Here is a 16,050-nt window from a genome sequence, read left to right on the forward strand (position 1 = left end):
TTACGGAGACTTGGCTACACGCGGACTTCCCGTACCACAGCGCGTCTTTACCCGGCTTCACAACCTCACAGGCGGACAGAGACACTCTCCTGAGCGATAAGAAAAAAGGCGGTGGGATTGCCATCTTGGTGAACGAGAGGTGGTGTAATCCTGGACATATTACTGTAAAGGAGTGTGTTTGTATGCCGGACTGTCGGAATTCGACCATATTATTTGCCAAGGGAGTTTACTTCTGTAATCTTCATCGGAGTGTACGTCCCTCCTGCTGACGAGGTACCATTCATGCCGCTGTTGCTAAGCAACAGACCAAACATCCCGACGCCCTCATTCTCATTTCGGGTGACTTTAATCATGTTTATTTGGACTTTATTTTACCCACTTTCCTGCGCAACACGGGACAATAAAACTCTGGACCTACTGTATGCTAATTCAAAAGATGAATACAGTGCCACTGCCCTGCCACCCCTGGGATGGTCTGATCACAATCTGTTGCTTTCAACACCTCAATATGTTCCTGCTGCGAGGAGGCAGCCCGTCTCCACAAAATCAGTGAAGAGGCGGAACCAGGAAGCATACATTGCCTCGCAAGACTGCTTTGAGACTACAGACTGGGACGTACTCTGTAAGCCTCACAGCATCACAGACTGCATCACAGACTACATCGATTTCTGTGAGGACTCCATCATCCCTACAAAAACTGTCCATTGTTACCCAAATAACAAGCCCAGGATCACCACCCAGCTGAAGGTGCTGCTGAATAAAAATAAGCTAACCTTCAGATCTGGTATTATGGACAAGTTGAGGAGGATACAGTAGCAGTGTAAAGTTCAGCTGCAAGAAGGGAAACATGCCTACAGAAGGAAGTTTTAGGCTAAACTCCAACAGAAATACACTCTTAATGTGTGGAAGGGAATGAAAACAATCACAGGCTTTAACAACAAAGCCAAACTTCTTTGATGGGGGTGTAGATAGAGCCAACGAGCTGAATTTGTTTTTCAATAGAGTTAGCAATGCACCCCTTACTGGCCCTCCCCCCCACTACTCCTGTCCTCACACCTCCCCTGAACATCAATACACAAACTCCTTCTCTGCTACCTGCCACTGCTGTTTCTTATCCCCACACACTTCCACCCCCATTGCGAAAGCCAGCCCGGTGTGTCTGACAGCTGGACATGTGAGACGACAGCTGGAGAGAGTCAATCCAGCCAAATCAGCAGGCCCTGACCGAGTCAATCCCTGGGTCCTGAAAACTTGTGCTGCTCAGCTAACTGAGATCCTGCACTTCATCTTCAACCTGAGTCTGAAGTTAGAACGGATACCAGCGCTATGGAAAACATCCTGCATAGTGCCGACGCCCAAGAAGTCCATCCCACCGGGCTTGAAAGACTTCAGATCTGTTGCCCTGACATTCCATGTCATGAAGGTCCTCGAGAGACTTGTGCAGGAGCAGCTGAGACCCCTGGTGGCTCTTTCCCTGGATCCTCTACAATTTGCATATGAGCCCCATGTTGGAGTGGATGATGTTGTTATCTACCTGCCCACGCTCACCTGGATGGTGGGAAGGGCACTGTGAGGATCATGTTCTTTGATTTCTCCAGTGCCTTTAACACCATTCAGCCAATTCTTATGAGTGACAAGTTGCTCAGGATGGGTGTCAGTTCATCCATTGTCTCCATGTCGCTATATATAGTCTATTCACACCTACATTGTCCTTTCCATCCTTACACTTTCCATCATTGTAACTGAGATACTGTGTGGAACAATTTCCCCTTGTGGATCCTTACAGTTTGTCTATGTCTAAGTCTAAGTCTAGTGCAAACTACAGCCACAATTAGATATACACATAGACACATTAAGTGCATGCTGTGTTAATTAAGACCAAGTATTATTCCTCGTTTTATCAGGCGATTAACATTTTTTACGTCACGTCCCGGGCGTACGTCAGTGCGCATTCATGTGTGCGCTGCACTGAGCGTACTTCCAGGCTGCAATGAATCACCAGCAATCAGCGCACCTGTGGCTGATCAGAGGACCTGCCTTCTTAAGCCTGCACAACCTGCAATCCCGTGCCAGAATGTAGTCATCTGTTCCTGTACAGTCAGCGATCATCTAGCTCTACGCAGTCTCTCCCTGTGTTTCTCCCTCGTCCTGTTGATTATCTCGTGTCCTCCTTATCGTCTGCCCTCGTTCCCACGTCACAAGCTGTGTGTCTTGTCTTCCCGCATTCCCTTTGCTTCCCTGGGTGCCTTTTGGATCTCGACGTCCCGCTTGGACACGGCCCTTCGACGCTTCTCTATCACCCCAACTTCCTGACTATCTCACCGATCTACGAGCCTGCTCTGCCCACATTGGACTTCCGTCTCTCTCACTCAACACTCCCGGTAACACTAAGCAGTTAATTCCCACACATAGTCACACACCACGCACTGCTGGATTAGTTTCCCTCTTCATTTATTATTTTTTATATATGTATGTATATATGTGTGTGTATATATATATATATATATATATATATATATGTATATATATATATATATATATGTAGCGCTTATATTACGCCCCCCCCCCTCCCCCATGTCTGTCTGTGCCATCTCCTCTTTCTGTACACATAACATTTTATCCTATTAATCAAAGGGTTATTGCCTTCCATGGGCAATAACCTCCATGTGCCTCAATGGAAATCCTCAAAGAACTACTCACCCCCAAATCCTCCTCACGACACCTCCGCTCCGGACAGGCTAACCTCCTCCAACCTCCAAAGACAAAGCTACAAACAATGGGAGACTGGGCTTTCTGTTCCGCCGCTCCCAGTCTGTGGAAAGCTCTCCCTGATCACTTGAGGTCCCCACAGACTGTGGATACTTTTAAAAAAGGTATAAAAACCATTCTTTAAAAAAAAAAAATAGATATATGCATACTAGTTCTAGCTATAAGACTGTTCTAGTTTTTTTTAATTATTATCTTTTTGTTTTTTTAATATATATATATATATATATATATATATATATATATACATATTAACACAACCATAGCACTTTGAGGTTGTTTGCTTAATGTAAAGTGCTTTTTACAAATACAATCTATTAATATCATTTTTTTGGATTGATTTTGAGAGAGAGACCTTGAACATCATGTTCATGTCAACAAATGTATGTTTTTTAAATAAACATTTTTCCACATTTGTGCATACTCTTCTTCCTGCAGAGTGTGCATAACATTTTGTCGGTCGACTGTTCCCTCATATGTTTTTAACTCAAATTTCCCATTGAGAGAGCTAACGTGCTTGTAGAGGTTGCCCTTTAGTGGGTTCCTCGGACCACCACACACTGCCACGAGAGCCCGTATTTCTGGGTACAACACTGTTTTATTTGCATAAAGATTGCTCGGCTTTTGCTTTCCAGCAAAATGTATTTTTCTGAGTCTCTCTCTCTCTCTCTCTCTCTCTCTCTCTCTCTCTCTCTCTCTCTCTCTCTCTCTCTGGCTCCCACTCCAACTCCAATAACGTGTCTCATGTCGGCTGCTGCTAATAAAGGTGACAGGTGATTAGATAACAAGGTTCACCTGGTCCATCTACTCACCTGTCGCTGTCTTTGAGGCCGGTCCTTGCACACCCCGTTACGCAGTAGGCCCGCAGGCCACGTCCCCCTCCACAGTGCTGTTTAGCACAGGGCTCTTCAACCAGCTTCTGAGAGCTATTTTTAAAAAAAGTTTTAAAATGATGCCACATAGCAGTCACGGCTGCCCTCAGAGGGCCGCTTGTATCAGTGAATGTAAGAATTTAAAAGTATATTCGCCTCATTATATTATTGCCTATTAATTTGGTGATTTGATTTCTGTACGTACAAATTGATGGATAACTTGCTTTGAAGTCGTAAGTCAAGGGGACAAGCAGATATTTAAGCATTTATTGTTATTTTTACAAACTATCATACAATATCTAATAATTAGGGGTAATTTAAAAAAATCTAATTTATTTTACTTTTTTTGATGAATTATTAAAAATAAACAAATTTTTTAGGCCATTTCAATGCTTTCTTGGGGCACGTATGTGTCATACGTCAGCAACCAAAAGGTTTTGTAACCTGTAAGCTGTTTTGTTAAAGGCCTACTGAAATGAGATTTTCTTATTTAAACGGGGATAGCAGGTCCATTCTATGTGTCATACTTGATCATTTCACGATATTGCTATATTTTTGCTGAAAGGATTTAGTATAGAACATCCCTGATAAAGTTCGCAACTTTCGGTGTTAAGAGAAAAGCCCTGCCTCTACCGGAAGTCGCAGACGATGACATCACATGTTTGATGGCTCCTCACATATTCACATTGTTTTTAATGGGAGCCTCCAACAAAAAGTGCTATTCGGACCGAGAAAACGACAATTTCCCCATTAATTTGAATGAGGATGAAAGATTCCTGTTTGAGGATATTGATAGCGACAGAATAGAAAAAAAAAAAAAAAAGTTAAAAAAAAAAAAAACGCGATTACATTGGGACGGATTCCGATGTTTTAAGAGACATTTACTTGGTTAATTCTTGGAAATCCCTTATCTTTCTATTGTGTTGCTAGTGTTTTAGTGAGTTTAATAGTACCTGATAGTCGGAGGTGTGTGTCCACGGGTGTGTTGACGCCAATGTCTCAGGGGAGTCGACGGCAGCTTTATGGACGGTGCAAGCTCAGCTTTTCTCCGGTAAGAAGCCACTTTTTACCACAATTTTCTCACCGAAAACTGCTGGTTGACATTCCGTCGTGATTCATGTTTGCTTGACCCCGCTCTGATCCATAGTAAAGTTTCACGTCCGGGAATTTTAAACAAGGAATCACCGTGTGTTTGTGTGGCTAAAGGCTAAAGCTTCCCAACTCCATCTTTCTACTGTGACTTCTCCAATATTAATTGAACAAATTGCAAAAGATTCAGCAACACAGATCTCCAAAAATACTGTGTAATTATGCGGTTAAAGCAGACGACTTTTAGCTGTGTGTGTGTGCAGCGCTCATATTTCCTAAAAACGCGTGACGTCTTGCGTACACGTCATCATTACACGCCGTTTCCAAGACGAAACTCCCGGGAAATTTAAAATTGTAATTTAGTAAACTAAAAAGGCCATATTGGCATGTGTTGCAATGTTAATATTTCATCATTGATGTATAACAGGGGTGTCAAAGTCAAATACAGAGTGGGCCAAAATTTTAAACGGAACAAAGCCGCGGGCCAAGGTTGAACAAATTAACCGTTTAATAGGGACCCAAACAAGTTTTGCATTAAATATTGAACAAGCAAGGCTTATATAACTTTAGACTCAAGACTGCCCAAATGATTTATAAAGCAAGTAAAGATTTACTTCCAACAGGGTTACAGAGAAGATTTTTACAAAGAGAAGGGAATTATAATTTAAGAGAAGAACTACTTTTTAAGATTCAATATTGTAGAACAACGCAGAAACGAATGAGTATAACAATAGCAGGGGTTAAAATATGGAACTGTTTAAAGGATGAAATAAAACACAGCACCAACATAAACCAGTTTAAAAAGCTTTTTAAATCATTTATCATTAGTAAATATAAGAAAAGAGAGCAAACATGGTTTTAGAAAGACAATAATATATAATATGTATATAAATACGATTTATGATTTCATAATTATACATATAGGTTATATTAAAATGTATATATTACCACTTTATATGGAATTTAAATAAATTGTGTATATATAATATATATATATATATATATATATATATATATATATATATATATATATATAAGTGTACAAATGTATATGTTTGATTTAAATGTTAAACTGTGTATATGAGACGTGTGCTACATAAATTTTGCTTGTTGTTCTTGTTGTGATGGGGTAGGTTTATATAAGCGTTGCTTCAACCTACACCCTTTCGGCTCAATCATTGCTCAAATGAGTGGTTTTTTTTTCTTTTCTTGTTGTTGTTCTTTGTTTTATGTGAAGATTGCCGAAATAAAATACATTGATTGATTGATTGATAGTGACATGCAAAAAGCAATTTCAAATAATAATAATAATAATTAAAAAAATATATATGGCATATCAAATAAAATTTTAATAAACATGTTATGCCTTTTTTTCTATTTGCAATCTTCTGAGGGAAATATCAAATTTTTTTCCACAGGCTAATAATAAATTTGAAAATAAGAACAATAATGAATGAACCAAACATTCAAGCCTTGAAGTAGCAAAAGAAAATGCATGAATAAAACGTTAATTATTGGTCAGTTTGCTGGAAGTTTCCCGGAAGACTTAGTGCTGCAAGGGTTTCTGGGTATTTGTTCTGTTGTGTTACGGTGCGGATGTTCACCCGAAATGTGTTTGTCATTCTTGTTTGGCGTGGGTTCACAGTGTGGCGCATATTTGTAACAGTGCTAAAGTTGTTTATACGGCCACCCTCAGTGTGACCTGTATGGCTGTTGACCAAGTATGCCTTGCATTCACTTGTGCGTGTGCGTGTGTGTAAAAGCCGCAAATATTATGTGACACGCTGTTAGTAAGGAGGAAAAGCGGACGTGACGACATGATGTAGAGAATGCTAAAGGCAGTGCCTTAAATGCACGCCCCCAATATAGTTGTCCGGGTGGAAATCGGTAGAAATTCGGGAGAATGGTTGCCCCGGGAGATTTTCGGGAGGGGCACTGAACTTCGGGAGTCTACCGGGAAAATTAGGAGGGTTGGCAAGTATGAGTATGAGCGGTGAATGCGGTGTTACAGCGGCACCGACCAGGCCAGCTCTAATGCTAAATTGATATTGCCTCAAGGGCCAAATTAAATTATACGGCGGGCCAGATTTGGCCTGCGGGCCAGAGTTTGACACCCATTCTATACAAAGGATCAGACTGCGTGGTGGGTAGTAGTGGGTTTCAGTAGGCCTTTAACATTTTGAAGCACATTCTCCCACTGTTAGGAAATGTAACAAGTGAACATGTTTACACATGAAGTAAACTCTACTTCTTCTTACTACTTTTCTTTCATATTCCAAACAAATAAAATCATGCCATTCCTTCATGATAATACATTTAATTGTTGAAACCACTATTTAATCCATAAAATTAACAATAAATCAATACACGCATCATCATGTCATTAGGGCAGCTGTGATTGAGCATTTTGTGCGTTTTTTTTTTTTTCGTTGTTGTTATCCTCAGCTGGATTGATATCAGTGTGGAGAGGGACGTGGCCTGTGGGCCTGCAGCGAAGCGGGGTGTGCCTGGACCGGCCTCGACGTCGGCGACACGTGCGTAGATGGCCCAGCTGGGCCTTGTTATCTAGTCACCTGTCGCTTTGTATAAGCAGCAAACCCGGAGGAGAGATGTTGTTGGAGTTGGAGCAAGAGCGCGAGCGTGAGCAAGCGTGAGAGAGTCTAGAGACTCTTGCTGGAAAACAACCCACGGACTTCTTGCAAAATAAAACTGTGTTGTGAACCTGAACCGGGCTGCCATTTCAATGCTTGGTCGTCCATAGAACCCCCTGGAGGGCAACCCCCACAGTCAGTTATAGTGCACCTGCGCCATACTGGACTCATGCACAACCGGCTATAGACCAGAACAGACTCAAGAAAGCGAACAAGAGACCGGACTATGTCCTAGGCTGCCCACTAGCTCTCCAATTAATGCATAATGTGTATTCTAGCATAACCAAAACACAACAGAAAACTAGTATTTGTTGTAGTTGCGTCTTTTGGACTAATTCCTGGGGCCGACAAGCTTTTTTTAATCAATGCAATTAGTAATTGAGGAAAACATAACCACTTAAAAAATAAAACTATATTTTTTTATTATAAATAGTAATTGCGGAAAATACAAACCACTTTAAAAATATATATATATTTTCTACCAAACCATTAATGGTAACAACATAAGCTAGCCGGTGGAGTTATTTTTCTATTTTTAAAATTGTAACTTTGAGTAAGTTTTAAACAGCCCTTTTTAACACATGCAAAAAAAAGTGCTCTTTAACATTTTGAAGCACATTCTCCCACTGTTAGAAAATGTAACAGGTGAACATGATTACACATGAAGTAAACTCTACTTCTTCTTACTACTTTTCTTTCGGACATGTAATTTCTCATATTCCGAACAAATAAAATCATGCCATTCCTTCATGATAACACATTTTATTGTTGAAACCACTATTTAATCCATAAAATTAACAATAAATCAATACATGCGTCATTTTGTCATTCGGGCTGCTGTGATTGAGCATTTTGTGCAGGATTTTTTTGTTTTTGTTTTTATCCTCAGCTGGATTGAGATCAGTGTGGAAGGGGGCGTGGCCCGCGGGCCTGCAGCGAAGCGGGGTGTGCCTGGACCGGCCTCGAAGTTGGCGACACGTGCGTAGATGGCCCACCTGGGCCTTGTTATTTAGTCACCTGTTGCTCTGTATAAGCAGCAAACCGGGAGGAGAGACGTTGTTGGAGCTGGAGCAAGAGCGCGAGAGACTAGAGACACTTGCTGGAAAGCAACCCACGGACTTCTTGCAAAATAAAACTGTGTTGTGAACCTGAACAGGGCTGTCATTTCAATGCTTGGTCGACCAAAGAACCCCCTGGAGGGCAACCTCCACAGTCAGTTATAGTGGACCCGCGCCATACTGGACCCATGCACAACCGGCTATAGACCAGAACAGACCCAAGAAAGCGAACAAGAGACCGGACTATGTCCTAGGCTGCCCACTATCTCTCCAATTAATGCATAATGTGTATTCTAGCATAACCAAAACACAACAGAAAACTAGTATTTGTCGTAGTTGCGTCTCTTGGACTAATTCCTGGGGCCGACAAGCTTTTTTTAATCAATGCAATTAGTAATTGAGGAAAACATATAACCACTTAAAAAAATAAAGCTATATTTTTTTATTATAATTAGTAATTGCGGAAAATACAAACCACTTTAAAAATATATATATTTTCTACCAAACCACTAATGGTAACATAAGCTAGCCGGTGGAGATATTTTTATATTTTTAAAATTGTAACTTTGAGTAAGTTTTAAACAGCCCTTTTTAACACATGCAAAAAAAAGTGCTCTTTAACATTTTGAAGCACATTCTCCCACTGTTAGAAAATGTAACAGGTGAACATGTTTACACATGAAGTAAACTCTACTTCTTCTTACTACTTTTCTTTCGGACGTGTAATTTCTCATATTCCAAACAAATAAAATCATGCCATTCCTTCATGATAATACATTTTATTGTTGAAACCACTATTTAATCCATAAAATTAACAATACATCAATACACGCGTCATCATGTCATTAGGGCAGCTGTGATTGAGCATTTTGTGCATTTTTTTTTTTTCCGTTGTTATCCTCAGCTGGATTGAGGTCAGTTCTAGTGCACCTGCGCCACACTGGACTGTTGTATGCCCGGCGGTGTTTCATCTGATCCTGGGTCAGCGGGGCGTCGCGTTGTCTATGACAAGTTCCGCCATTTCCCCCCCACCTCGGGCCCCGTCTGCGTCCTTCTTCCTCTTCCTCCATTGCGCTGTTATCGGCTAGTGGCGGCGGTTCGGGGAGGCGGAGCGGCGGCAGACAGACACAGGCAGGCAGGCTGGCTGGCAGGCGGGGGTCCGGTGTGTTCCACAGTGGAATGAAAGCGGCCAACACCGCATCCCTTATGACAGCAATTAGGGCCGCGACGACATATTGTAACATTTGTTATTGTCTCCTTATTATAATAGCCTGACTCCGACTAGCTTAGCTTTGATTGCATACTTCCACTACGGTGGGGAAGGGAAGGAGGAGTCCGGCCAGGTTAGGTGGATTATTTCTGTCACTTTTTCCCCCCCCCCTCGCCAGGGCTCATTTACGAAGATAAACAACAGCGCGGATCTGCATTTTTTGAAGGCTTTTTTTTTTTGGGTCGCACGGAGTGAGCGAAGATGTCGGGACAGAGCATCACGGACCGGATAACGGCAGCCCAGCACAGTGTAACGGGATCCGCCGTGTCCAAAACAGTATGCAAGGCCACCACTCACGAGATAATGGGCCCGAAAAAGAAGCACTTAGACTGTGAGTATGAGCCTAAATGTCTCTTTTTTATTTTTATTTTTAAACAACTTGTTTGTAAGCCGAAACCATCTTGGATTCGTGGCTGACGGCGACTAGGCCGCAAAGCCTGATAGCAACATGCTAACTTGGGTTGGACTCAAACCGTTAAAAAATGTAGACACAATGGCACATTAACATTATATTTTTCCATAGCAGGGGTCGGCAACCAGAAATGATGAAAGAGCCTTATTGGACCAAAAATACAAAAAACAATATTTATAGGGCCGCAAAAACTCAAAATCGTTGTATAAGTGTTACAAGGAAGGCAACACATGATGTATGTATACCGTATTTCCTTGAATAGCCGCCCGGGCGCTAATTAATTTCAAACCTCTTCTCACTCCTGCGCTTACCAAAGGGATGCGGTAAAAGTAAGCATGCGCTAATTATTTTAAAACATCTTCTCACTCCGGCACTTACCAAAGGTATGCAGTAAAAATTTGAGTGTGATGTAAGCTTGGACCTTAAATCCTACTCAATAGATCTTAATCTTTTTCTCTTTACTCAATTTCAAATTACCGGTATTGAAATTAGCCTCCAATTTGAAAATGATGACAGGGGAAGTGTCACTCGTGACGTCATGATTTTGACCAGGCGGTAATACTAAGCATGCGCTAATTATTTTGGGAAGCGAGTTTGACCCGGCAGTAATTCAAGGCAGGCGCATACTATATGCCCTGCGGCAATTCAAGGAAATACGGTAAGTGTTACGAGGAAGGCAACACATGATGTATGTATACCGTATTTCCTTGAATTGCCGCCTGGGCGCTAATTAATTTAAAACCTCTTCTCACTCCGGCACTTACCAAAGGTATGCAGTAAAAATTTGAGTGTGATGTAAGCTTGGATCTTAAATCCTACTGAATAACTCTTAATCTTCCCTTTACGCGATTTCAAATTACCGGTATTGAAATAACCCTCCTCCATTTTGAAAATGATGACAGGGGAAGTGTCACTCGTGACGTCATGAGTTCGACCAGGCGGTAATACTAAGCATGCGCTAATTTAAAAACTCTTCTCACTCCTGCGCTTACCAAAGGCATGCGGTAAAAGTAAGCATGCGCTATTTATTTTAAAACCTCTTCTTGCCCCGGCACTTACCAAAGGTGTGGAGTAAAAAATTGTGTGATGTATGCTTGGACCTTAAAGGCCTACTGAAACCCACTACTACCCACCACGCAGTCTGATAGTTTATATATCAATGATGAAATATAACATTGCAACACATGCCAATACGGCCTTTTTAGTTTACTAAATTACAATTTTAAATTTCCCGAGAGTTTCGTTTTGAAAACGTCGTGTAATGATGACGTGTACGCAAGACGTCATGGGTTTTAAGGAAATATGAACGCTGCACACACACACACAGCTAAAAGTCGTCTGCTTTAACGGCATAATTACACAGTGTTTTGGAGATCTGTGTTGCTGAATCATTTGCAATTTGTTCAATTAATATTGGAGAAGTCACAGTAGAAAGATGGAGTTGGGAAGCTTTAGCCTTTAGCCACACAAACACACGGTGATTCCTTGTTTAAAATTCCTGGAGGTGAAACTTTCCTATGAATCAGAGCGCTGTCAAGCCAACTTGGATCCTTACCAAATGTCAACCAGCAGGTTTCGGTGAGAAAATTCTGGTTCAAAAGTCAGTTCTTACCGGAGAAAAGCTAAGCTTGTGCCGTCCATAGCTGCCGTCGACTCCCCTGAGACACTACGCGTCAAGACACCCGTGGAGACACCCTTCAGACTATCAGGTACTATTTAACTCACTAAAACACTAGCAAGACAATAGAAAGATAAGGGATTTCCCAGAATTATCCTAGTAAATGTCTCTAAAAACATCGGAATCCGTCCCAAAGCAATCGCGTTATTTTTTTAAATCATTTTTTTTCTAGTCCTTCGCTATCAATATTCTCAAACACGAATCTTTCATCCTCGCTAAAATTAATGGGGAAATTGTCGTTTTCTCGGTCCGAATAGCACTTTTTATTGGAGGCTCCCATTAAAAATAATGTGAATATGTGAGGAGCCATCAAACGTGACGTCATCGTCTGCGACTTCGGGTAGAGGCAGGGCATTTCTATTAACACCGAAAGTTGCAAACTTTATCATGGATGTTCTCTACTAAATCCTTTCAGCAAAAATATGGCAATATTTCGAAATGATCAAGTATGACACATAGAATGGACCTGCTGTCCCCGTTTGAATAGGAAAATCTGATTTCAGTAGGCCTTTAAATCCTACTGAATAGCTCTTAATCTTCTTCCCTTTATGCAATTTCAAATTACCGGTATATAAATCAGCCTCCATTTTAAAAGTGATGACAGGAGAATTGTCACGAGTTTGACCAGGCGGTAATACTAAGCACGCGCTAATTATTTTGGGAAGCGAGTTTGACCCGGCAGTAATTCAAGGCAGGCGCATACTATATGCCCTGCGGCAATTCAAGGAAATATGGTATATTAGCTAGACTAGCCTAACATTAAAAGTTCTACTGAAATTAGATTTTTTTTATTTAAACGGGGATAGCAGGTCCATTCCATGTGTCATACTTGATCATTTCGCGATGTTGCCATATTTTTGCTGAAAGGATTTAGTAAAGAACATCCACGATAAAGTTCGCACCTTTTCTTGCTAACAGAAAATTCCTGCCTCTACCGGAAGTCGCAGACGATGACGTCACATTCTGTTGGCTCCTCACATCCTCACATTGTTTTTAATGGGAGCCTACAACAAAAAGAGCTATTCGGACCGAGAAAACGACAATTTCCCCATTAATTTGAGCGAGGATGAAAGATTTGTGTTTGCTGATATTGATAGCGATGGACTAGAAAAAAAAACGCGATTGCATTGGGACGGATTCAGATGTTTTTAGACACATTTACGAGGATAATTCTGTGAAATCCCTTATCTTTCTATTGTGTTGCTAGTGTTTTAGTGAGATTAACAGTACCTGATAGTCAGAGGTGTGTGTCCGCGGGTGTGTTGACGTGCAGTGTCTCAGGGAAGTCGACGGTAGCTTTATGGGCGGCACAAGCTCAGCTGATCTCCGGAAGAAGCGACTTTTTACCACAATTTTCTCACCGAAACCTGCTGGTTGACATTCGGTCGGTATCCATGTTCGCTGTGATCCATAGTAAAGTTTCACCTCCGGGAATTTTAAACAAGGAATCACTGTGTGTTTGTGTGGCTAAAGGCTAAAGCTTCCCAACTCCATCTTTCTACTTTGACTTCTCCAATATTAATTGAACAAATTGCATAAGATTCACCAACACAGATCTCAAAAAATACTATGTAATTATGCGGTTAAAGCAGACGACTTTTAGCTGTGTGTGTGTGCAGCGCTCATATTTCCTAACAGCCCGTGACGTCACGCGTGTACGTCATCATTTCCCGACGTTTTCAAGAAGAAACTCCCGGGAAATTAAAATGGTATTTTAGTAAACTAAAAAGGCTGTATTGGAACGTGTTGCAATGTTAATATTTCATCATTGATATATAAACTATCAGACTGCATGGTGGGTAGTAGTGGGTTTCAGTAGGCCTTTAATCGTCTTCCCTTTATGCGATTTCAAATTACCGATATTGAAATCAGCCTCCTCCATTTTGAAAATGATGACAGGAGAAGTGTCTCGAGTTTGACCAGGCAGTAATACTAAGCATGCGCTAATTATTTTGGGAAGCGAGTTTGACCCGGCATTAATTCAAGGCAGGCGCATAATATATGCCCTGCGGCAATTCAAGGAAATATGGTATACTAGCTAGACAAGCCTACTATTAAAGGCTGATGCAAATCTTCATTGACAGAAATGTTGTATTTTATATTTCATTCTACACATTTTTGCAGCATTGTAAATCATTAGTAAAACGAAGGCTTCTCAGAGGGTGAGATAACTTCTGGAAATTACTGGCTCAGAATGGCCAAAGGTATAGATGTGTGTGTCCAAGTTAAAGGAAACTGCAGGCTGTCTTCTTCTAATAGATTAATCACAATCTTTGCAAGCTGGGTAACGTTTACTGTGGTCTGGAACAACATGGCACACAAACAACTATGAGAAATACAGCCAATCTAACTTGTGGAAATATAAAAAATATAAATATAAATTAAATACACAAAAGTCATATGTAAAGGAAATTAAATGAGCTCAAATATACTTACAAACGAGGCATCATGATGCAATCCAGCTAGCCTAAATAGCATGTTAGCATTGATTAGCTTGCAGTCATGGATTGGCTAAATATGCCTGATAAGCACTCCGGCGAATCAATAAAATCAACAAAGATCACCTTTTTGTGCATTAATGCACAGCATAAAACATTTGGTGGACAAAATTAGGCAGAAAGGAATTAGTAGGACAAAACAGTGCTTGCCAAATACTCTCAGCAGTGAAGTATGTTTAATATAAACAGTGGGATCTTTTTCCATTTTCACTCATCTTTGAACAACACACCAAACAACAGTTAAGAGTACCCACCCTTTTTGGGTACACTCGAGGGAGTACTGGCGAGTGCTCCCTCGGGTGATTCCCTTGTTCTGCTGGGGGACTTCAACACTCATGTTGGCAATGACAGTGAAACCTGGAGAGGCTTGATTGGGAAGAATGGCCGCCCGGATCTGAACCCGAGTGGTGTTTTGTTATTGGACTTTTGTGCTCGTCACAGTTTGTCCATAACAAACACCATGTTCAAACATAAGGGTGTCTGTCCGTATGTGCGCTTGGCACCAGGACACCCTAGGCCGCAGTTCCATGATCGACTTTGTACAAACCCCGTTTCCATATGAGTTGGGAAATTGTGTTTGATGTTAATATAAACGGAATACAATGATTTGCAAATCCCTTTCAACCGATTTTCAGTTGAATGCACTACAAAGACAAGATATTTGATGTTCAAACTCATAAACTTTATTTTTTTTTTTGCAAATAATAATTAACTTAGAATTTCATGGCTGCAAGATGTGCCAAAGTAGTTAGGAAAGGGCATGTTCACCACTGTGTTACATCACCTTTTCTTTTAACAACACTCAATAAACGTTTGGGAACTGAGGAAAGTAATTGTTGAATCTTTGAAAGTGGAATTATTTCTCATTCTTGTTTTATGTAGGGCTTTAGTCGTTCAACAGTCCGGGTGGACCATGTTCCGCCCCTCTATTGTCGAGGCGGCAGATCGGAGCTGTGGCCGCAAGGTAGTTGGTGCCTGTCGGGGCGGCAATCCTAAAACCCCTTGGTGGACACCAGCGGTGAGGGATGCCGTCAAGCTGAAGGAGTCGTCCTATCGGGTCCTTTTGGCTCATAGGACTCCGGAGGCAGTGGACAGGTACCGACAGGCCAAGCGGTGTGCAGCTTCAGCGGTCGCGGAGGCAAAAACTCGGACATGGGAAGAGTTCGGGGAAGCCATGGAAAACGACTTCCGGACGGCTTCGAAGCGATTCTGGACCACCGTCCGCCGCCTCAGGAAGGGGAAGCAGTGCACTATCAACACCGTGTATGGTGCGGATGGTGTTCTGCTGACCTCGACTGCGGATGTTGTGGATAGGTGGAAGGAATACTTCGAAGACCTCCTCAATCCCACCAACACGTCTTCCTATGAGGAAGCAGTGCCTGGGGAATCTGTGGTGGACTCTCCTATTTCTGGGGCTGAGGTCGCTGAGGTAGTTAAAAAGCTCCTTGGTGGCAAGGCCCCAGGGGTGGAAGAGATCCGCCCGGAGTTCCTTAAGGCTCTGGATGCTGTGGGGCTGTCTTGGTTGACAAGACTTTGCAGCATCGCGTGGACATCGGGGGCGGTACCTCTGGATTGGCAGACCGGGGTGGTGGTTCCTCTCTTTAAGAAGGGGGACCGGAGGGTGTGTTCCAACTATCGTGGGATCACACTCAGCCTTCCCGGTACGGTTTATTCAGGTGTACTGGAGAGGAGGCTACGTCGGATAGTCGAACCTCGGATTCAGGAGGAACAGTGTGGTTTTCGTCCTGGTCGTGGA

General features: G+C 41.9%; 1 protein-coding gene across 5 annotated transcripts in view; it reads left to right on the forward strand.

Moving 5' to 3' along the window:
• Positions 1 to 9,338: 9,338 nt before the first annotated feature.
• The window catches only part of picalmb (phosphatidylinositol binding clathrin assembly protein b), a 64,147-nt gene continuing 57,435 nt past the window's right edge, over positions 9,339 to 16,050 (forward strand). For 2 of the 5 annotated variants that reach the window (XM_061878047.1, XM_061878051.1), the window contains exon 1: positions 9,339 to 10,037. In XM_061878047.1, coding sequence (XP_061734031.1) covers positions 9,908 to 10,037 — 130 coding nt within the window. In that variant the 5' untranslated portion in view covers positions 9,339 to 9,907. The remainder of the gene's footprint in view (positions 10,038 to 16,050) is intronic. The other 3 variants (XM_061878049.1, XM_061878048.1, XM_061878050.1) reach the window with 2 other exon arrangements.

Source organism: Nerophis ophidion, linkage group LG18, assembly GCF_033978795.1.
Source record: "Nerophis ophidion isolate RoL-2023_Sa linkage group LG18, RoL_Noph_v1.0, whole genome shotgun sequence".
NCBI lineage: Eukaryota > Metazoa > Chordata > Actinopteri > Syngnathiformes > Syngnathidae > Nerophis > Nerophis ophidion.